This window comes from Octopus sinensis, linkage group LG2, assembly GCF_006345805.1.
Source record: "Octopus sinensis linkage group LG2, ASM634580v1, whole genome shotgun sequence".
Taxonomy (NCBI): Eukaryota; Metazoa; Mollusca; class Cephalopoda; order Octopoda; family Octopodidae; genus Octopus; species Octopus sinensis.
The window spans coordinates 185462434-185484200 of NC_042998.1; the positions used below are offsets into that span (position 1 = coordinate 185462434).

The following is a 21767-nucleotide window of genomic DNA, read 5'->3' on the forward strand; positions in this document are numbered from 1 at the left end:
CTAGGACCTTGGGTCTTTTGCTAAGTTAACTTTAAGACCCTAGTAAATAAGATTTATTTATAAAAAATTTTTCCTTTTTTTCCATTTTTACAAACTTAAATTGAAATACCATATTAAAATTTAATTCAAATCAAGAAAAACATTTGTTTTTTAAAACTGAACTTTGATTCAAGTAAAAATTTCAATTCAAAACAATCTTTCTAACTGTTTCTTCTTAAAATGTTTTAATGAATTAACATTTATTTTCATCAATTTGAATTTAAAATCTTCAGTAAACAAAATAACAAAATGGGGAAAAATTGAATAGGAATCATTTAAAGTATTGTAATATATAATTTCCATGAGAATCTAAACAGTGTTGGTGGTGTTTGACAGATTTCCAATTTATTTTAATACAATTTGGAACTGACTGAAAAATCAGAGACAAGGAGTATTTAGCTTGTAAGACAAATAAAACACTTCTTGATAAGTTTTAAACCTTACATAGGAATGATATAGAGTCAATGTTTCAATACAAGTGTTGTCTTCTTTGAGTCAAACAAATATTGGTTTCTCATTGCCAATTCATAAAGTCATTATATTTTAGAGAAATGGAAAATAAATGTGATGAACATGTGTTTCCCTATAGTAAACTTGTATCAACTTGCATCAACTTGAAACCGACTTAAATTAATCAAAATACTTTTGTTCTATTTGTTTTTCATTCTTATAATAGTAAAGTGTTGAAGAGTAAAGTATCAAAAGTTATCCATTAGATATTGTCAGTAAATGTTCTACATTTCTTTAGGGCAGTAACCTGGACCCAAAGGTTCAGCTGGAACACCACGCCTAAAATAAAATAAAAACAATATTATAAAAAAGCATTAACTTTATTTTGATGTTTTAACCCTTTCGTTACTGTATTTATTTTGAGATGCTCTGTGTTTTTTTCAACTACTTTAAATATAACAAAGAATTTAGTAAAATAACTTAGTTATAGGCGCAGGAGTGGCTGTGTGGTAAGTAGCTTGCTAACCAACCACATGGTTCCGGGTTCAGTCCCACTGCATGGCATCTTGGGCAAGTGTCTTCTGCTATAGCCTCGGGCCGACCAAAGCCTTGTGAGTGGATTTGGTAGACGGAAACTGAAAGAAGCCTGTCGTATATATGTATATATATATATATATATATATATGTGTGTATGTGTGTGTATATGTTTGTGTGTCTGTGTTTGTCCCTCTAGCATTTGCTTGACAACCGATGCTGGTGTGTTTACGTCCCCGTCACTTAGCAGTTCGGCAAAAGATACTGATAGAATAAGTACTGGGCTTACAAAGAATAAGTCCCGGGGTCGATTTGCTCGACTAAAGGCGGTGCTCCAGCATGGCCGCAGTCAAATGACTGAAACAAGTCAAAGAGTAAAAGAGTATCGTTAAGCTAGTGTTAAGAACATAAATTGTGACTAAGGTTTGGTGGAAGATTTTAATACAAAACTTATGAAAACAAGACATTTGTACTACAGAGCCTGAGCTGGTTTCAGCTGGGTTGGTAACGAAAGGGTTAAACAAGAAATTCATTCAATTGAATTGGGATATTTACAAAATCTGGGAGAAAAAGTTGTATCGAAAGCACGAGGAATTATTACTTAAGTTGAAACATGCCAAAACATACAAAAGACTGAATATTTTGTTCAACTGGCATCATTGTTTAGAAGCTGGATCAGTTAGATTTTAAATCTTATTTCCCACCCCAACATTTCTCTTTCACTGCAAATATCTCTACATCCACTTTCTGTCTACCAAATAACCTATTCTTTCCTTTTTTGATTTCTGCCCAGCCATTACTTGAACACTACGTTTGGCTGAAAAGCCATGGTTTGAAATCTTAGCTTTTCTCACTTATCATGGCAACAGAACAAACTCTTCTTTACTATTGCTATTGTTACTAACCTAGACTATAGTCAGAAGTTTTTTTAGATTCTGAAATTACTCCAGCTAGTTTCATCCCCAAAAGGGTCATGAGCCAGTTACTTGTTTTTTGTTTTTTTTTGTACTTAAAAATTATTTTATTTCAGTTACTTATATTCTAAAGATATATAATGACAGATATAAGAATGCTAATTCATAAGCCCAATTTGTAATATATGTGAACTGTGCCTTTTGAATTTCTACTGTACTTTAAAATATATTTTCAATCCTGAAAAGAACTCTAAATTTAACAACAGTTTCATTTATATTCAGGTGTAGGGTACCCAAGATGATCAGTTTTAATATGTACAGTACAGAAGAGGGGACTGAAAGCAACACATTCCTGTTTTACCCTTTCTTAACCCTTTCGTTACCAACCCGGCTGAAACCTGCTCTGGCTCTTTAGTACAAATGTCTGGTTTTCAAAAGTTCTGAATTAAAACCTTCCACCAAACCTTAGTCACAATTTATGTCCCTAACTCTAGCTTAATGATAACGATGTTATTTTACTTAATTCTTTGTTATATTTTACATAATTGGAAGAAACACTGAGCATCTCAAAATAAATACAGTAACGAAAGGGTTAAGATAAAAAAAATATATGCTTAACTATTGTTTAGATAACAATATCTCTGTCTCACGGTTTTTACTAGGTGTCATAGTGTACAGGAGCTTATCCCAGTTTTCTAAATGTTAAGAAGATAAAGTGATGCTAGTCATTTGAAAGTGTTGTGCATGTAAGAATTTGAGTTCAAGAGAAAAAAGTAAAGAAACATTCATAAGTTACACTGTGCCCTTCTATACTGACAATAATCAACAATATCTCTTTATGGTATTTTATTCATTCATTGACAGACAGAGAGACAGATAGATGGTACTGTGTCATAGAGAGTTGAGTTGATAAGGACTAACTAGGACTATACAACCACATTGGCAATGAGGTGCAGGAGTGGCTGTGTGGTAAGTAGCTTGTTTACCAACCACATGGTTCCGGGTTCAGTCCCACTGCGTGACACCTTGGGCAACTGTCTTCTACTATAGCCTCGGGCCGACCAAAGCCTTGTGAGTGGATTTGGTAGACGGAAACTGAAAAGAAGCCCGTCGTAGATATATATATATATGCATGTGTGTCTGTGTTTGTCGCCCTAGCATTGCTTGACAACCTATGCTGGTGTGTTTATGTCCCCGTCACTTAGTGGTTCGGCAAAAGAGACCGATAGAATAAGTACTGGGCTTACAAAAGAATAAGTCCTAGGGTCAAGTTGCTCGATTAAAGGCGGTGCTCCAGCATGGCTGCAGTCAAATGACTGAAACAAGTAAAAGAGTAAAAGAGAAAAGAGAGAGGTCCTTGGTAAGCCCTGATTAACTTAGACACATTCCCACTAAGTTATATATAAATAGCTATCATAAAGACACATTTTTAATCACTGACACTGACCTTTAGTCACTTAGCTAGCAACAAATTTCCTTCTCTGATAAATGATTTCTGTTGTTGACAAGAAACTACACATTTTGAGGGAATGGTATAATTGGTTAAATTTATCTAAGTAGTTGACTGACACTTCATTTTATCAATCTCAGAAGAGTGAAAAGCAAAGGTGACCTTGACAAAATTTGAACTTGGAACAAAGAGCCTTAACTAAACACAGCAGGATACTTTGTATGGAGCTCTAATTACTCCGTTAGTCTACTATAGTTAATAATAAGAAAAATTAATGAAGAATGTTGTGTGATATGGATGGGGTATAGGTGATGGTGGTTGGTGAAGCATTATTTCCAAGCTATCTTTAAGGTTTTTTTTTTTATAATATGCTAATATTAATTCATACTTAATTTGTGTATGAAGAAAAATTTAAATTCAAGAAAAGATAAGTATTAAAACAGTAATTCTTACTTTAAAAGTCGACATCTATGAAATTCTAAGCGAGTCTCTGCAGAAGCTATATTTTTTACACTAGCATCACTCCATAAACGTTCAGCAACAGCTGATGCTCTTGGCCTGTAAAAGATAAAAAAAAAAGTACTAATTCATGTATACAGAAAATTCCAAGAGAGTATGTCTTCTTTAGTTGATATGGAAAAGAACAAAAAAAAAACATTAGAAACAAGTAAACAATATTAGTTACAGACAATACAATCTGGAACAGATCATCATCATCATCATCATCGTTTAACTTCTGTTTTCCATGCTAGCATGAGTTGGACGGTTCGACCGGGGTCTGGGAAGCCAGGAGGCTGCACCAGGCTCCAGTCTGATCAGGCAGTGTTTCTACAGCTGGATGCCCTTCGTAATGCCAACCACTCTGTGAGTGTAGTGGGTGCTTTTTACATGCCACCAGCACAGGTGCCAGGGGAGGCTGGCAGCGGCCACGATCGGATGGTGCTTTTTACGTGCCACCAGCACAGGTGCCAGGGGAGGCTGGCAAACGTCCACGATCAGTTTGGTGCTTTTTACGTGCCATTGGCACAGAAGCCGATGAAAAGTAAAATTAACTCCAGCAAAGATTTAATTCATAATAGTTAGGTATCAGTGCCAAAGATATATGCGAGTTATATGCCAAGAATATATGTGCATATGCATTTGTAGTAACTGATTCAAGCAGTGACAATGCAAGCCCTGAGAGAGCGCTTTAGGGTTACTCATGGCAAGCCAACATCTAGAGTACTGGTGCCACAAAACATGCACTCAGTACACTCTATGAAGTGGATCGTGTTAAGAAGGACACCTAGCTATAGAAACCAGGTAAAACAGGAGACATTGCAGTAAAGCATGGCCTTCCAACCTGTTGAATGCTGTCAAACTGTCCAACATATGCTAGCAGAGAAAATAGATGTTAAAATAATGATGACGATGATGATGATTTATATATTTTTGTGTAAGCAGTACACATCAATGCATGGTAGTGTATGGCAATATGGTTAAGTGCTTGTAAACAAATTATATTTCCATTTACATTCAAAACTGTATGCATGTATGTACACATCATCATAGTCATCATTGAACATTCTGGTTCCATTGTCAACTTTGGCATGGTTTCTACAACTGGATGTCCTTCTTTATGCAAACTAGGCAGGCATAGTGTGTAGAGAGAGTAAGAGATATATGATGGTGAGAAAGGGGCATATTTTAGAGGATGGGTAGCTTTATACTATTTACATGTAGGTCAAGTAAATAGTATAAGAATGAAGGCTGGATATCAAGGAGGAATAGTTCTGGACAGTGAAAAAGGAAGCCCTTCCTAATGCTAGCCATTTTTACTGCATGTACTTGATGCTTTTTTGTCTCACTAACACAAGAAGGTCGCCATGCACCTTGAAAGACTATGAACCTTAAGAGAGGCAGCTTTAAGCTAGGAGATGAGGGGTTAAATTATAAGGGACCAGAGCAGAATAGATTTTTTGTGGGAAGGGAGCTACATAGTTACTCCCATTTTAGAAGAGAGGCAATCAGGGTATAGCTGGGATGCATAATGTTTCTACCATCATTATGCAATTATTCCAACATGTTACTGAAATGTGTGTATGTTCTATAAAGCTTAAAATACCACACTTGGTTTCTGGTAATTTTTTCTATTATTTGGCTTGTACTTCACACTCTAGTCTATCCAGAGTTTGGTATCCTGTTTTATACACTACACCTGATTTTCTCCCCTCCATACACACACAAGCATGTATCTGACTCATACATTGTTCGCTTTCCAGACATTTGTACATTACTGCATATACTTTATACGCACTTTCTGACAAGTTGTGGTGCACCTGAGCACTGTATACAATAATTTCATTATTATTATTTTTATACTATACTGGGTACTGAAAGTAGCTTGTGGAATCACTATCAAACCCAATTTTGGTTGCATGCCACACTTTACTGGGCCTCTCTTTTCTTGATGGATATGCATAATGGACTTCTTCAGCTTCTGTTTACCAAATTTTACTTTGAAGGATTGGTCAATCTCAGGCCTCTGGTAGAAGATACTTGCTTAAGATGATTTCTAATGGGATTAAAATCCGAAATATTTTGGCTGCAAGGCAAACTTCTTAACCACACAGTCATGTCTGCACTCATAGGATCTCTCTCTCTCTCTCTTTGGTTGGAGTACAGAAGTAAACCAATGTGTGTATGTGTGTGTGTATCTAAGATATATATATATATATATATGTATAAATTAGAAAAAAAAACACCTTTTATCAATTCAAAATCATCAGTATATTATTGTTATTTTAATTTTAATATTTCTATTATATGTAATTTTCTAGGTGGTGTAATTTAATTGTTTATTTTGAATTGATAAAAGGTGTTTTTTTTCTAATTTTTATAAATATATATATATATCATATTGTATGAAATTTGATTTAGCATTTCTAAATTGAATTTTTCCCTGTAAGTTAGGAATAATATCCCCTCAAATAATAATTATATATATATATATAGATATACACACTTTGGTCTACTTCTGTACTCAAACCAACTCTACTAATCATCTGATTTCTCACTGTATTTATTGCAACTTTTATCAAGTTCTATAAGACAAAGATTAGATGAAAAGCCTAATGGCCATTTGAAAATGAAAGTGAACAAAGCTTAGCAAGTTTTAGAGCAGCTGTTCACATCAGCACTATTGACTATCACAAAATATCCTAACCCTAACCCTAAACAGTAACAACAATGTCAGAGATGACAGTGACAAAAACAAATAGATTCAATACCTACCAAAGTCTTGGAGTAAGGTTGGTACCATCAACATATTCTCCCCACATACATGCTTCACCTCCAATTACCAGTTCTTTCTGTTGAGCAGAACCTATGCAAATAAATAAAAATACAAAGTTTAATTAGAGCAGTTAATTGTCATAATGACAGGATCTGTCACTTCATCACACACAGAAGTGTGCTCCCCCCCATACACACAGAGTTCATTTCATTAATCTCAGCGTTCTATTTGCCAACTATCTGTTAACATAGTTGTCTGTCTCTGTATGTATGTATGTATGTATGTATGTATATATGTATGTATGTATGTATGTATGTATTATGTATGTATGCATGTATGCATGTATGTATATATGTATGTATGTATGTATGTATGCATGCATGTATGTATGTATGTATGTATGCATGCATGTATGTATATATGTATGTATGTATGTATGTATGTATGCATGTATGTATGTATGTATGTATGCATGCATGTATGTATATATGTATGTATGTATGTATGTATGTATGCATGTATGTATGTATGTATGTATGCATGCATGTATGTATATATGTATGTATGTATGTATGTATGTATGTATGTATGTATGTATGCATGTATGCATGCATGCATGCATATGTGTGAATGTTTACAAAAAAGCTACATTGAGCTACAGACTGTGATGCTACCGTTTCTGATTGAACTTCAACTGGTGATATTTGTTGTAATTTTCTATCAACAAATTTTCTACTAGCTTTTGATTGATGTTATTGTAGACAATCCATTTTTCATCACCAGTGATGATTCGTTTCAAAAAAAGGTTGATTTCATTGTGACTGAGATGCATATTGCAAATATCGATTCATTGTGTTAAGTGACTCTCTTTCAATTTATGTGTAACCCAAATATCGAGCTTCTTAACGAGTCCAAGACATTCTATGGCTTTGATTTGATCATCATCAACTTCAGTAGGTCAACCAGAATGCCGGTCATCTTTGAGTGAATAATCTCCACAGCACTCACCGCAATGGACAACAACCTTCCTCACCACTGCTGCTAACCTAAAGCCAGTCTTCACTGTCCTCAATGCAACCTCTACAGCACCAACTACACCAGTATTTGGGGCACTGCAACTACAAGCCAAAGCACCAAACTATCCAAAAGATCTATGTAGATACACATTTCTTTGACTGTATTCTTCTAAAGATAGGCCTTTGCACCTGAACTATAAAGGTTCTTTTTAAACTTTCTGCATTGTTAGAAGCTTTCTTGATTTCTCAATTCATTCATTTTTCTACTTCTGCATTACAATGCTTCAAGCAAACTATAACACTCTTAAAACAATATTTTTTTTGTTCATAAAAGAATGGGCCATGTAAGTAGTAAATGTTAAATATTTCAATGAATTAAAGTGGTCCATAAATCAAGTTCCTTGCTCCTTATTAAGGCACAAATTTCGCAGTCAAATTATGGCATCTACTGCTAAAAGTTTGTCCTGCCAGAAATAGTTGCCAAATCTTCCTCAAAACACACCTGCCATTTAAAAAAAGAAAGAACACGAGGGCCACAGATGTTGCATGCTTGGTCATATGCCAACTGGATCAAGATAGCAACATAATAATAATAATATAATAAAACATTGTGTACAGTGCTCAGGTGCACTACAATTCATCTAAAGTGTATATATAATCAGGTGTAGTTTTGGCGGATTTCGGAAAGCATGAGGGCCTTAAAGGATGCAGTGTCATGGCAGTCAACAACTGACGCAGGCAGTTTATTCCATGCTTCAGCAACTCTGAGCGTGAAAAAATGTTTCCGAAAGTCATGGGAGCTGAGTTGTTTTCTGACTTTGTAGGCATGTCCACGTGTGTTAGACACATGTAGATCTACTTGTATTTTCTAATCAAGATCCTTATGTCACATTGAACATATTGTTTGTGTCAGTGTACAACAGACAAATCATTTTAGAAAATAAGAATTGATGTTTAAATTAAAACAGGCTCAACTTCTTTTTCTTTTTATTCACAAAGTCTTGTTATTTATTAGGTTGTAAGGTATAATGGAAAAAATAACATAAGAAATAGAGGGATCCTCCCTTCTCTCAAAACTCCAAAAATATGCATGCACACACATTCCTAGTTTTTTGAGAAACACTTGTCCTTGCAATAAAACAATGTTTTATTTATTTATTTTTTTTATTTATTTTATCTAGTTTCAGCTCAGGAGATGTGGCCATGCTGGAGCATCGCCATTTGGTGTTGCTACATGATTTTACTTCACGAATGCTTTTTAGCAATTGCCATTTGGTGCATGAGAGAGTTCGATGCAGCTGCCCTCATCTGCACCTCCTGCCACGAAGTTGGTTCATCTGGGACACCTGACAAGAAGAGATCCAGTTTCATTTTAAAGACATCTGCATCCACCCCATGCAGGTCTCTTAGGTTCTTTGGGAGGATATTGAAGAGCTGTGGGCCTCGGAAGCCCAGGCTATCACAGTATCTTGTCCTACATCTTGATGGCAAATTTGGAGTCCTTGGCACTATGCAGTAGCGCCCAGTTCTAGCATTTGTGTAACTCTCGATGCCAAAGTTTGGGACAAGTCCTTCTAGGATCTTCCAGATGTATATTATGGCATATCTTTCTCGCCTACGCTCTAAGGAATGATAGAAAATCATTCTTTCTGAATCTATAGCTAAATCAGTCATTCATTTCCAATCATAGATAAAAACTGTCAGTGATCAATTTATGAAAGTAAATCATCATCATCATTTAACTTCCGTTTTCCATCTGGCATGGTTTTTATGGCTGGATGCCCTTCCTGATGCCAACCACTTTACAGAGTGTACTAGGTACTTTTATGGCACCAGTATGTGTGCTTTTTACATGGCACCAAATGTAATTAATGATTTCTATCAATGTAGCAAGATTACACGTTTATTGTTATACATGTTTCTTTATTACCCACAAGGGGCTAAACATAGAGGGGACAAACAAGGACAGACAAAGGGATTAAGTCGATTACATCGACCCCAGTGCGAAACTGGTACTTTATTTATCGACCCTGAAAGGATGAAAGGCAAAGTCGACCTGGGCGGAATTTGAACTCAGAATGTAATGAGAGATGAAATACCGATAAGCATTTCGCCCGGTGCGCTAACGTTTCTGCCAGCTCGTCGCCTTTATTGTTATATAGCATGGTTGGATCAACTCCAGTTTATAACTGGTATTTATTTTATCTATGTCAAGGAAATAAAAGGAAAAGCAAGGTTGAAGCCAAAACAATTTCAACAAAGAATGTTAATAGATGCAATTAAAAACTGGCGTTAATTTAATTCCTTACCAGAAAAATCTTGAGGATCACAAGTATAATATCGTTGCCAGTCAGATCCATAAGAAATATAGTTAAGATACCAGCATGAGGAAAGTAGTGCTTGATAACCCAGGCTTGTAACTTTTGCTAATTCGTTCTTGTAGCCACTTTTCCAGACATGTACCACAGTATCATTTTGAACCTGAATAGAAATTATTCATGCATCAATGATTAAGATTAGATATTTAAATCAAAGTAAAATGTTTTTATTTTACATAAGATGAAATGAAATTAAATGAAAATAAAGGAGTTGTTTATCAATCAGGAGCCACTGATTTTTCTTTGCCTGCAAGTTTACAAAATATAGGGTATAGTGTATGAATATCTAATGTTAACAATAATAAAAAGTATACTTATTTGTTTACTACCCACAAGGGGCTAAACATAGAGGGGGCAAACAAGGACAGACAAACGGATTAAGTCGGTTATATCGACCCCAGTGCGTAACTGGTACTTAATTTATCGACCCCGAAAGGATGAAAGGTAAAGTCAACCTCGGCGGAATTTGAACTCAGAACGTAATGCCAGACGAAATACGGCTATGCTTTTCGCCCGGTGTGCTAACGATTCTGCCAAAAAGTATAGTGACTGCATGATGATAAGTAGAAACATTGTTATAGATATTCTTTATGCTCATGGTTCAAGCCATGTAGTTGTACTTGTCTTAGTCAATTTTATTGTTAACATGAACCACTGGTTAGAAGCAGGAAGACATTCAGGCTGCAGGATATTTACTCCAACATTAAGTGAATGCATGAGCCAACAAGTGTGCCACTATATGGTTGTTCAAACTGCTAGAAATACTAGCCAATTTTTCCTTAAATCTCACATCATCTTAAAGTTGGAATGTCTTTGATCATATGCCTGTTTTCAATCAGAACTGAGCAGGGGTTAAACAACATATAGAACTGTATGTATTTTCAGTAAATGTCTTAACTCTTTCATTACTGTATTTATTTTATAACAAAGAATTTAGTAAAATTACTTGGTTATCATTCAGCTAGTGTTAGGAACATAAATTGTGACTAAGGTTTGGTGGAAGATTTTAATTCAAAACTTAAGAAAACAAGACATTTGTACAACAGAGCCAGAGCCGGTTTCAGCCGGGTTGGTAACAAAAGGGTTAACCCTTTAGCATTTAAACCGGCCATATCCGGCCAAAAGTATTCTGCCTGTTTTATGTTCAAACTGGTCAGATCTGGTCTCTCACACCAACCCTACAATATCATTTTAAAAATTAACAGCTACCTCATCAAAATCTCATAGCTACAAGATAATGCATGATTAGTTCAAAACAAAGTGGATGAAAAAGCATTAATTTTGGCAGAATAATGCGAACACTAAAAGGTTAAACAAGGTAGCATTGAAAATCACAGGTAAAATTGTGAAAATAGTACTTTTTATGACAGTGACATTGAGAAACTGAGGAAGAGATAGATAGATAGATAGAGAGAGAGAGTGAGAAACAAGTATAGAGGAGAGAAAGAATGAGAGAAAAAGGGAGAAAGAGTTAGAGTTCGTATGTGTACATTTGTATGTGTGTATGAGATGTCTTCTAAAACAGAGGTCCCCAACCGCTGGGCTATAGACCAGTACTAGTCTGTGGATCATTTGCTACTGGGCAGCAAAGAAATAATGAACCTGTTTAAAATTATACAATAGATGAAGTGAATATTGGACTTTAATCTTGAAAGATTTGTTTAAATATGGAATATTCATCTACTCAATACTATCTATCATACCTGTAAGGACATTTTATAATTAATGCATATTTTACGTCTATCTTGACAATCTATCAATAACTGTAAGTACATTTTATAATTAATGTATATTTTTATAATTAATGCATGTTTTATGTCTATCTTGACAATCTATCAATAACTGTAAGTACATTTTATAATTAATGTATATTTTAATAATTAATGCATGTTTTATGTCTATCTTGACAATCGATCAGATCTGTAAGTACATTTTATAATTAATGTATATTTTTATAATTAATACATATTTTACTTCTACCTTGACAATCTATCATAACTGTAAAGACATTTTACAATCAATGTAATTTTTAATTATTTGTAATAATTTTCAGCTAATTTTCAAATCCTAACTAATTTTCAGATTTTTAAGGATTTCAGTACATGAGAATCAAAAGATTATACATTTTTTCTTCTTTAATAAATTGCTCTTATTATCACTCTTATAAATTGCTCTTATTAAATTAAATGCACTACCAGTCTGCAGAAAGATTGTCCTGCATGAAGCCGGTCTGTGGTATAAAAGAGGTTGGAGAACACTGTTCTAAAGTGTTAAAGGATGTCACAAGGGTGTGCATGACCAGTGCTTCTCCCTTTTTTTCTGGAAGATTTGGCTGATAAGGACTGATAGATTTACTCAGATTTTATTTGCCATATTCACAGTGTTACATCATTGGTATATTAATAGTTAAGTGTAGCTGTGATACCAGTGCCGGTGGCATGTAAGCGAACCATCCGAACATGGCCGCTGCCAGCGCCACCCAGACGGGCCTCCGTGCCAGTGGCACGTAAAAAGCACCATCCGATTGTGGCCGTTGCCAGCCTCGCCGGGCCCCCGTGCTGGTGGCACATAAAAAGCACCATCCAATCATGGCCGTTGCCAGCCTCGCCTGGCCCCCGTACCAGTGGGATGTAAAAAGCACCATCCGACCATGGCCGTTGCCAGCCCCGTCTGGCACGTAAAAAGCACCCACTACACTCACGGAGTGGTTGGCGTTAGGAAGGGCATCCAGCCGTAGAAACATTGCCAGATCAGACTGGACTTGGTGCAGCCTTCTGGCTTCCCAGACCCCAGTTCAACCATCCAACCCATGCTAGCATGGAAAGTGGACGCTAAATGATGATGATGATGATGTATTGGACATGGACATGACTTATTACCAGGAAATGAGCCAGTCGTCCCTCAGTTGATCAACCCACTATCAACTGATACGATATGAGAACACATATTACATAAAAGAAATGAGGTGGGGTGCTCTGTCTTAAGCATGCAAGCGTTTAGTTGGAAAAGTATATCTCTGATCTGGGAACTACTTCCTCCCTTCATCTACCAGTCACAGAAGTTCTGTAAAAGATCATGAAGTGCTGCCTATCCTCTTCTCTTGAAAGAGAGTGGGGAGCAGGAGGGAGAAGGGAGGGGAAAAAAGAGGGAAGGAAAGAGAGAGAGGGAGAAAAAGAGGAACTTATACAAACTGTAGCTTTGTTATCAATGACTTCTTGCCAGATCATATAGTGTTTATGGTAATATGCAACAATGTCTAATAATCTGTAATATAAAGATAAAAACATTTGGTCAAGCATGTATAACAGAAAACAATAGTGATAAACAACTTACATTACTTATAGAGAAATATGTTTATCTACTGAATGGAAATAATATACAGCTGTACTTATTTAAACATGTATCTATAAATACATGCACACACATATATATGCTTATATCCGTGCTGGTGGCACGTAAAAAGCACCTACTGATTGTGGCCATTGCCAGCCTCCCCTGGCATGTAAAAAGCACCCACTACACTCATGGAGTGGTTGGCGTTAGGAAGGGCATCCAGCTGTAGAAACACTGCCAAATCAGATTGGAGCTTGGTGCAGCCTCCTGGCTTCCCAGATCCCCGGTCGAACCGTCCAACCCATGCTAGCACTGAAAACGGACGTTAAACGATGATGATGATGATGATGCATTTGTGTTCATATATGTTTATGCCACCTATAAAAATTGAAGCATATGGGTAAGTATGACAAATATCTATTTTGCAATTCAATTGTTTTGGGGTGGGGTGACTTGTGATACACCTCATAAAATTTTCCCTCGTGAATAACATCAATTGATTGAAAAATCAATACAGCAAAATGTCTACTTATGATCAGCTATTGTTTGTCAAGTTTCAATCAAAACATTACAAAGCTTTAACGTTTGATCATTTTTACCTAATCAGAAAACAGGATTTGTACTCATTTGATAAAATGAAAGTAAATATTAGAACACAAGGTTTTAAACAAAATGAAAGAAATGCATGAGAATTAATACATATAGACAGAGTAAGTGTCAAGACTAAGGTAAATATAGAGAGATATCGACTGATCATGATAAGTAAAGAGTGGGATTTTTTCCTCAAAATCAAAATCAAATTCGATGACTGGTGTCCATGCTAGCGAGGTGCAAAGAGCACCATATGAGTGTGATCATTGACAGAGCGGATAACCGGCTTCCGTGCCAGTGGCACTTAAAAGGCACCATTCAGGCGTGATCGTTACCAGCGTCGCATTACTGGCACTTGAGCCTCGTGATAGTAGGATATTATGAGCACCATTCGAGAGTGATCATTGCCAGAGCGGCTATCTGGTCTCCGTGCCGGTGGCATGTAAAAGATGCCATTTAAGTGTGATCGTTACCAGCATCGCCTTACTGGCACCTGTGCCGGTGGCATGTGCAAAAGATTTGAGTGAGGTCGTTGCCAGTGCCGCCTGACTGGCTCCTTGCCAGTGGCACGTAAAAGCACCCACTACACTCTTGGAGTGGTTGGCATTAGGAAGGGCATCCAGCTGTAGAAACTCTGCCAGATCAAGATCGAAGCCTGGTGCAGCCATCTGGTTCGCTAGCCCTCAGTCAAAATCGTCCAACCCATGCTAGCATGGAAAGCAGACGTTAAACGATGATGATGATGACGCTGACACTGTCTTTTGGACATAGATTTCAAAAACTGAATTCATTTTTCTTGAGGATGCCCTGTATGAGAGCCTTCTGGAGCTAAACACACATACATAACCATATACACTTGCATTTATATAATAGACATAAGTTTTATCACATATACTGACCACTATATTGTGAACTATAATAAGAATTTCATGAACCCTATATGCAAACCTCATCACTTAAAGACAAAATATTGAGTCCTTTTACTTTTATACTAGTGAAAAAATTAAATTTCAGAAAAGATATATTGGAAGAGGTGATAGTTATGTGAATGTTGTTTGCTCACGTGTGTATGTGTGTGTGTGCGTGTGCATAATTATCATACCCAGTGTAGGTTATACAGTTTCAAAATGCCTCCAATTTTAGCAATATTTTTAAAAAAAATTACTCTTATACACTTACAACTGCATGTACTCACTTCACTTAACTCTAATGGACACAGTTTTACTGTATGCCTAGTTCCTGAAAATCATTTCCATCATTGGTCTGTACATGTGTATGTGTTTGTGTGTATGCGTGTAGTTCTTTTACAGCTGTTACTTAATATTTAAGACTCATTGAATCCATAATTAATGATTTGACACAGATTGGATTGTTTGCATTGTGAATCATAATCTTTTTCTGTAGTTTGTTTTTGTTAGTTTGTTTATCTATTACTGTTGTCATTGTTGTGCTTCCTGCTGCTAATTCTGCTGTTGCATCTTCAACAATTTTTTATGATGAATTTATTCTTGTATCTGCATTGTGACATCTTCTCAGTTCTGTTTAGGAAACATACTTGTTGCATAATTATATTACATTTTTCTGTGGTACATAGTAGGCACATCCTAGAAGCATTATGCAAGGGACAATGCAATCTATTATTGCCAAGTTTGTTATATTCATTTTTATGCTTCCCTCTTTTAAGTCCCAAATGTGTTTTGATAGAGACACTGCATTTCTTCTATCTATGTTGTGAAATAATAAGTGTAGTGTATATGTAGCCTTGAACAGTCTGCTTATTACTTCACTGTAATTTTTATTTGTCCTTGCAGTCATATTGCTTTGTAGATTACCTTTTTTAAAGGCAGTTTTCATTTAACATGAATTATTCAAAACACTGCAGAATGTATACCAACTATTTTATTCATCTTATTCATCATCATCATATTCTTCAATCATATATAAAAAAAAATCAGACAGAAAACAAATTCAGCATGCTTGACTTCCATACACAACCAACCCCCACAGAACATTGTTCATGTAATCCAAGATCCTCCTGAAGCAGATGATATCCAGAGTGCTGGATTAAAAGATTACTTTAAAATGTTTTATTAGTAACTTTCTTGCTCTTGCTCTGCACAAGTTGAGCTGACCAAGAATTATTCATTATCAAGAACTAATAATATAAATACATAAAGAACTAAAGTTTATAAAACAACATTACGTAACATACAAAGTACTTACTTCTCCATATAGTATTGTTCTAACTTATAATAAGATGTTCCAAATTTCATTTTTTCCATGAATTTAGTAATATTAGGATTGCTTTTCCTATAAAAAGATAAAAACAAAGTTCAGAATATATTGTAGTAAAAGACGATTTAGATAGGACCTGTCATCAACTATTAACAAACATGTGAGAGCCTTTAACAGCTTTGACAAACAGTCGTCTGTAATATAAATTTATTAATATTCAAAACATTTTGTAAGAAGCATGCTAAGTAGATTCCAATATTAAATTATCAAAAAAGAAAGCTAATATTGAATGTAAAGGATGTAGTATGATTCATTAGAGAACAAATATTTATGACTTATAATAAATTTCAGTAAGAGTGTTTTTATTGATCTATTTTCAAATCTTACTGAAAAGATTATATAAGCAAATGAAAAATATATATTGCACAAAGAAAATCACTAAGATACTAACATAACGTCTGCTTTGTATGTGTTCTGTATTCTAGTGTGTTAGCTGATTCATTATGATGTAACCAATCATATTTAACTTGCTCCACACTTGTCACCGCATATACTCTCTCTTTTTCTCTTTTACTTGTTTCAGTCATTTGACTGCGGCCATGCTGGAGCACCACCTTTAATCGAGCAACTCGACCCCGGGACTTATTCTTTTGTAAGCCCAGTACTTATTCTATCGGCCTCTTTTGCCGAACCACTAAGTAACGGGGGACATAAACACACCAGCATTGGCTGTCAAGCAATGCTAGGGGACAAACACAGACACACAAACACACACATGCATATATATATATATATACATATATACGACGGGCTTCTTTCAGTTTCCGTCAACCAAATCCACTCACAAGGCTTTGGTCGGCCCGAGGCTATAGTAGAAGACACTTGCCCAAGGTGCCACGCAGTGGGACTGAACCCGGAACCATGTGGTTGGTAGACAAGCTACTTACCACACAGCCACTCCTGCATATGTGAGGATTGGTTGAAAAGTTCACAGGCTGACCAAGATAATCTCATAGAATGTGATCAAACGAGGCTTATTTTTCAACACGGTCCCCCTTGTAGTCCACACTATTCTTCCGTCAGTGTTGCAGTAGTTGGATCCCATTAGTGAAGAAGCTTTCAACAAAATAGTTATCAACAGCAAATATGATGTCATCATCACTGCAATACTACTTCCCAGCCAAGTGTCGTTCAATGTTGGGGAATAGATGATTAGCAAGATGGTCTCATTTACTTGTTTCAGTCATTTGACTGTGGCCATGCTGGAGCACCACCTTTTAGTTGAGCAAATCGATCCCAGGACTTATTCTTTGTAAGCCTAGTACTTATTCTATCGGTCTCTTTTGCCGAACCGCTAAGTTACAGGGACGTAAACACACCAGCATCGGTTGTCAAGCGATGTTGGGGGGGGACAAACACAGACACACACATATACATATGTATGTATATATATACATATATACGACAGGCTTCTTTCAGTTTCCGTCTACCAAATCCACTCACAAGGCTTTGGTCAGCCCAAGGCTATAGTAGAAGACACTTGCCCAAGGTGCCACGCAGTGGGACAGAACCCGGAACCATGTGGTTTGTAAGCAAGCTACTTACCACACAGCCACTCCTATGTAAGATGGAACCAAATCAGGAGGATAGGGTGGGTGATCAACCAGTTCAGAGCCAGTCACACACAGCAGCCTTTAAAAGAAAAGGACTTGTATGCTGGAGCATCATCCTGATGAATCAAGACCCCTTTGTCAGTTTTCCTGAGAGTGGAGTGAGGGCTGACCTTGATGGCCTTTCATAACTGCCTTAGCAGTTTCTTCCTCTTTTGTCTCTCTCACTCTCTCTTCGTCTATGATTAGAGCTTTATAGCTGAACAATTAGAATTATGAAATGATATATAGTAAAATGGGGTCCCTCTGAAGGACCTCTGGAGTTATGTTACTTGACAAAGCATGCAACCTGGAGATCAGGGAGTGTCTCTCTAGGTCGAGCTGCTACTTCACTGCATTGTGAAGTCAAAGCTTCAATAATTATGATTAGAATGTTACAAGAAAGAATCACAAAATAGATTCTTAAATCCAATCCAACCAGCAGAAAACCTAGGTATTAAAGGGGGTTGGATAATATCCAAACACTTAGTTGGTTACATTTGGATATCCAGCTGAAAAATTTAATGCTTTAGTGTTTTTTTCTGATAGGACCCTAAGGAAGCAATACTTGAGGACTCTACTCCTATGATCCCATCTCCAAGAATACTGGGCAGTGAAAATAGATGGCTATATAAAGTAAAATTTTCTTCTTTTCCTCTTATTTTGGTTTAATTTATTCTCAACTGCATTACCATAGTTTTCCAAATCACTGTTGAAAAAAATGTTGCAAAAAGACTGCAATTCAAATGAGACATACCAAAATTATTAACAACCCAAACTTGAATTAAAATATAAAACTATCAAGTATGATTATGACAAATTGAACAACAATACTTACCAACAATCAAAGTTAACCTCATCTCCCCCAGCATGGAAATATTTATCAGGAAACATCATGCTAATTTCATAAATAAACTTCTTCATAAAGGCATATGTAGAATTCAAAATTGGATTGACAGGACCATATTTACCATTCTCAGATGAATATTGGTAACATGGAGTAAGAAGTTCTTTGTGAGATTTACCCCAGGATAAAGTATGGCCTAAAAGAAATGATTACATATAAACAGAAAATGCATGAATTTATGAATTCTACCAATAAATTTTAAAATCAAATTGATATGACAAAAACAGATTTAGGTAATTAGAATCTATTTATCTAGCAGTAGCACCCGCCATCATCATCATTTAATGTCTATGTTCCATGCTGGCATGGGTTGGGTGGTTTGATAGGATCCAATGAGTCTAAGGGCTACATCATGTGCCAGTGTCTGCTTTGTCATGGTTTTTACAATTGGGTACCCTTCCTAACACCAATCACTTTACAGCATGTATTGGGTGCTTTTCCATGCCGCTGACAATGGTGAGGTTGTCATGCATCTTGCAAGACTATGCCACCCCAAAAATAATCAAAATTTTAATTCACGATAATATCTGGCTTTTATTTCAGAAAGATCAACATGGCAAAGACAAAATCACAAACAAATAGGGGAGAAGACAAAATGTAAATGTTAACTGGGAAGTTAGCATTGTAATTTTGATACTTTTTGATTGATATTTAGGAAGGACATAATCAAAAAATTGATGTTGTGTGCAAAATGCAAGCAATGAGTACGAGAAAAATGCAGTGGGTCCCTGGCACTAACAGGTAACAAAAGACTTCAGAATTGATAGAATTTAGCAAATGTTGGGTTGTTGTATGAAATGCAATGCAATGTGGTTTAAGGCCTGTTAATATAAGTCAGGATGGATATCAATAAGAAAATACAAAGGCAAATTGAAGTTGACCACAATGCAACATTTATTACTGTTGCTAAAGTGAATAAAAGCAAACTGATAGAACATGAATGATTGTCAAAGGTTTCTAGAAGTTGAAAAGGATTCTGGTTACAATTCTGCTTTTGCTGAAACTACAAAGTGGAATACACTGCTCTCATTGTTGAAGATCCAAAAGTTGCTCATAGCAGACTCACCCCCATAAGGAATTAAGGAGGAAAATCGTCCCTTAAATAACTGATGTTGAGACACTTGGCTAGTCTATCATACTAAGGGATGGACAGTCTGAGTAAAGGTAAATGGACTTGACCATTATGTGATGACCCAAACATAGGTAACCAAAAGTCAAGAGCCACAATGTGGGTAGCCAAAGGTAAAGAGTGATCATGCTTATGCTACAGCTGTATAGAAGTAGTTAGTGGAAGGCTCATCTATGAAATGAAGTCTACAAATTGCTCAAATAACTCATAAGATGTAGTAAATAGTCTCTACAAGCTAGATGACTTGCCGAAAGTACAGAAGCTACAATACAGAGTTATAAGAAATTAATCAGTTTTGGAAGTTGTAGTCTTTGTTGCTAACAAAGAGTTCCTCACCATATGAAAGGCAGAGTGAGAAGTGTGATGTTTCATAGTAGAGAAATATCTTTAATCCAGCAGAACATCTAGGATGTGACAACTGGGGTATTGAACTTACGAATAGTGCTGTCTGTGAAACATGTTCTCACCATGTAAACAGACAAGCATATAATGCATGTATTTATTGTATTTGGAAATGAGGAAAATATAAAGGTCGCATAGGAACCACTGATCTAGTGACTAATTGAATGTTTTTAGGCTTGCCAAAGTCATGCCTTTGTAAGAATTCAGACAATGGTGTTTGCCAGTGTTCACCAGTAGTGCTGTCTGTGAAACACATTTCTCACCATGTAAACGAGTGTATGATGCATGTGTTTATTGTGCTGCAAGATGTTTGCTGGCTTGCAGCATATCCTGTGCATACATTTTAGTAATGGTAATGTAGCACCCATCAACAGATGTGTAGTGCTTGCTATTAAATGGTGTTTTACTATAAGCATTGAGCATTCCATTATAAGCACCATGTATTACATCTATAGTGCAGGCTACAGTAAAGTAGCCACACAATTTTGTAACAGTGTTATTTATATGTACAGGATAATACAGTACTTTGACCCACAAATGTTATCCTGTTGTTTGTGAAAAACTAGGGCTGACTTTATGCAGGGTCAATGGAAAATTCTTAAATTTTTGGTCAAAAATAGGGGGTTGACTTTTACATGCTCCCTGTTAATGAAGTCAGAACAAAAATACAAAAAATTATTATCATTATCATTATTACTGTGATGAACTGGTAGAATTATTAGCATATAAGGCAAAATGCTTAGCAACATTTTGTCTGTCTTTTATGTATTGGAAAACCTAGCTATCAAGCAAAGGAAGACAACTTGCCTGGCCATAATTTTTTAAGAGGAATATTTCTTGAACTGTTACTGATGTTCTTGTGTTTAAAAAAAATCATTCCTTATAGAGAACAGTTATCGTTTAGAGGAACTGAAGATATGTCTAGTTCACACTAGATATGAAACTAATGGTTTTAAAATCTAAACTGTTACTTTACACATACAAATATATAAATATTATATATATATATATAATATATTATATATATATATATATATATATATATATATATAATTATATATATATATATATATATATTACGGAGATGTACTCGCATAGCAAGTAATTTGATCTGAGATCGTGTGCTGAAACGAAAACAATTGCAGCGTGGAAGGTGTTTATAAGCCATTTAAGAAACACACAAAAGCCGTTCGATTCACTCCAACATTTAAGTTTAATTTGTCAAAATATTTTCGTCGCTAAAATCCGCGACCTGTTCACTGACAAAGTCCGTGCTGCATCTAAGAAAGTAACAGTTAGTTCGTCATATATATGTACGTATGTATGTGTGTATGTATGTATACATGTGTGTATGTATGTACGTATGCATGTACGCACATACGCCTGTGTATGCATGCATGCATGTATACATGTGTGTATGTATGTACGTATGCATGTACGCACATACGCCTGTGTATGCATGCATG

The 21767-nt window shown here is 35.9% G+C and overlaps 1 protein-coding gene across 2 annotated transcripts in view; it reads right to left on the reverse strand.

The window, feature by feature from the left end:
• Window positions 1–293: 293 nt before the first annotated feature.
• The window catches only part of LOC115230409 (beta-hexosaminidase subunit alpha), a 53606-nt gene continuing 32132 nt past the window's right edge, over window positions 294–21767 (reverse strand). Inside the window, exons 6-13 of one of the 2 annotated variants that reach the window (XR_004997928.1) lie at window positions 18702–18906; window positions 16203–16289; window positions 13247–13319; window positions 9987–10158; window positions 6661–6751; window positions 3841–3945; window positions 657–828; window positions 294–615 (exon numbers count right to left, since the gene is read on the reverse strand). Coding sequence is in view for 1 of the 2 variants with exons in the window: in XM_029800608.2 (XP_029656468.1) it covers window positions 774–828; window positions 3841–3945; window positions 6661–6751; window positions 9987–10158; window positions 13247–13319; window positions 16203–16289; window positions 18702–18906 (788 nt within the window). In the remaining variant the exon portion in view is untranslated. Of the gene's footprint in view, window positions 829–3840; window positions 3946–6660; window positions 6752–9986; window positions 10159–13246; window positions 13320–16202; window positions 16290–18701; window positions 18907–21767 lie in introns of both variants that reach the window. The other variant, XM_029800608.2, reaches the window with a different exon arrangement.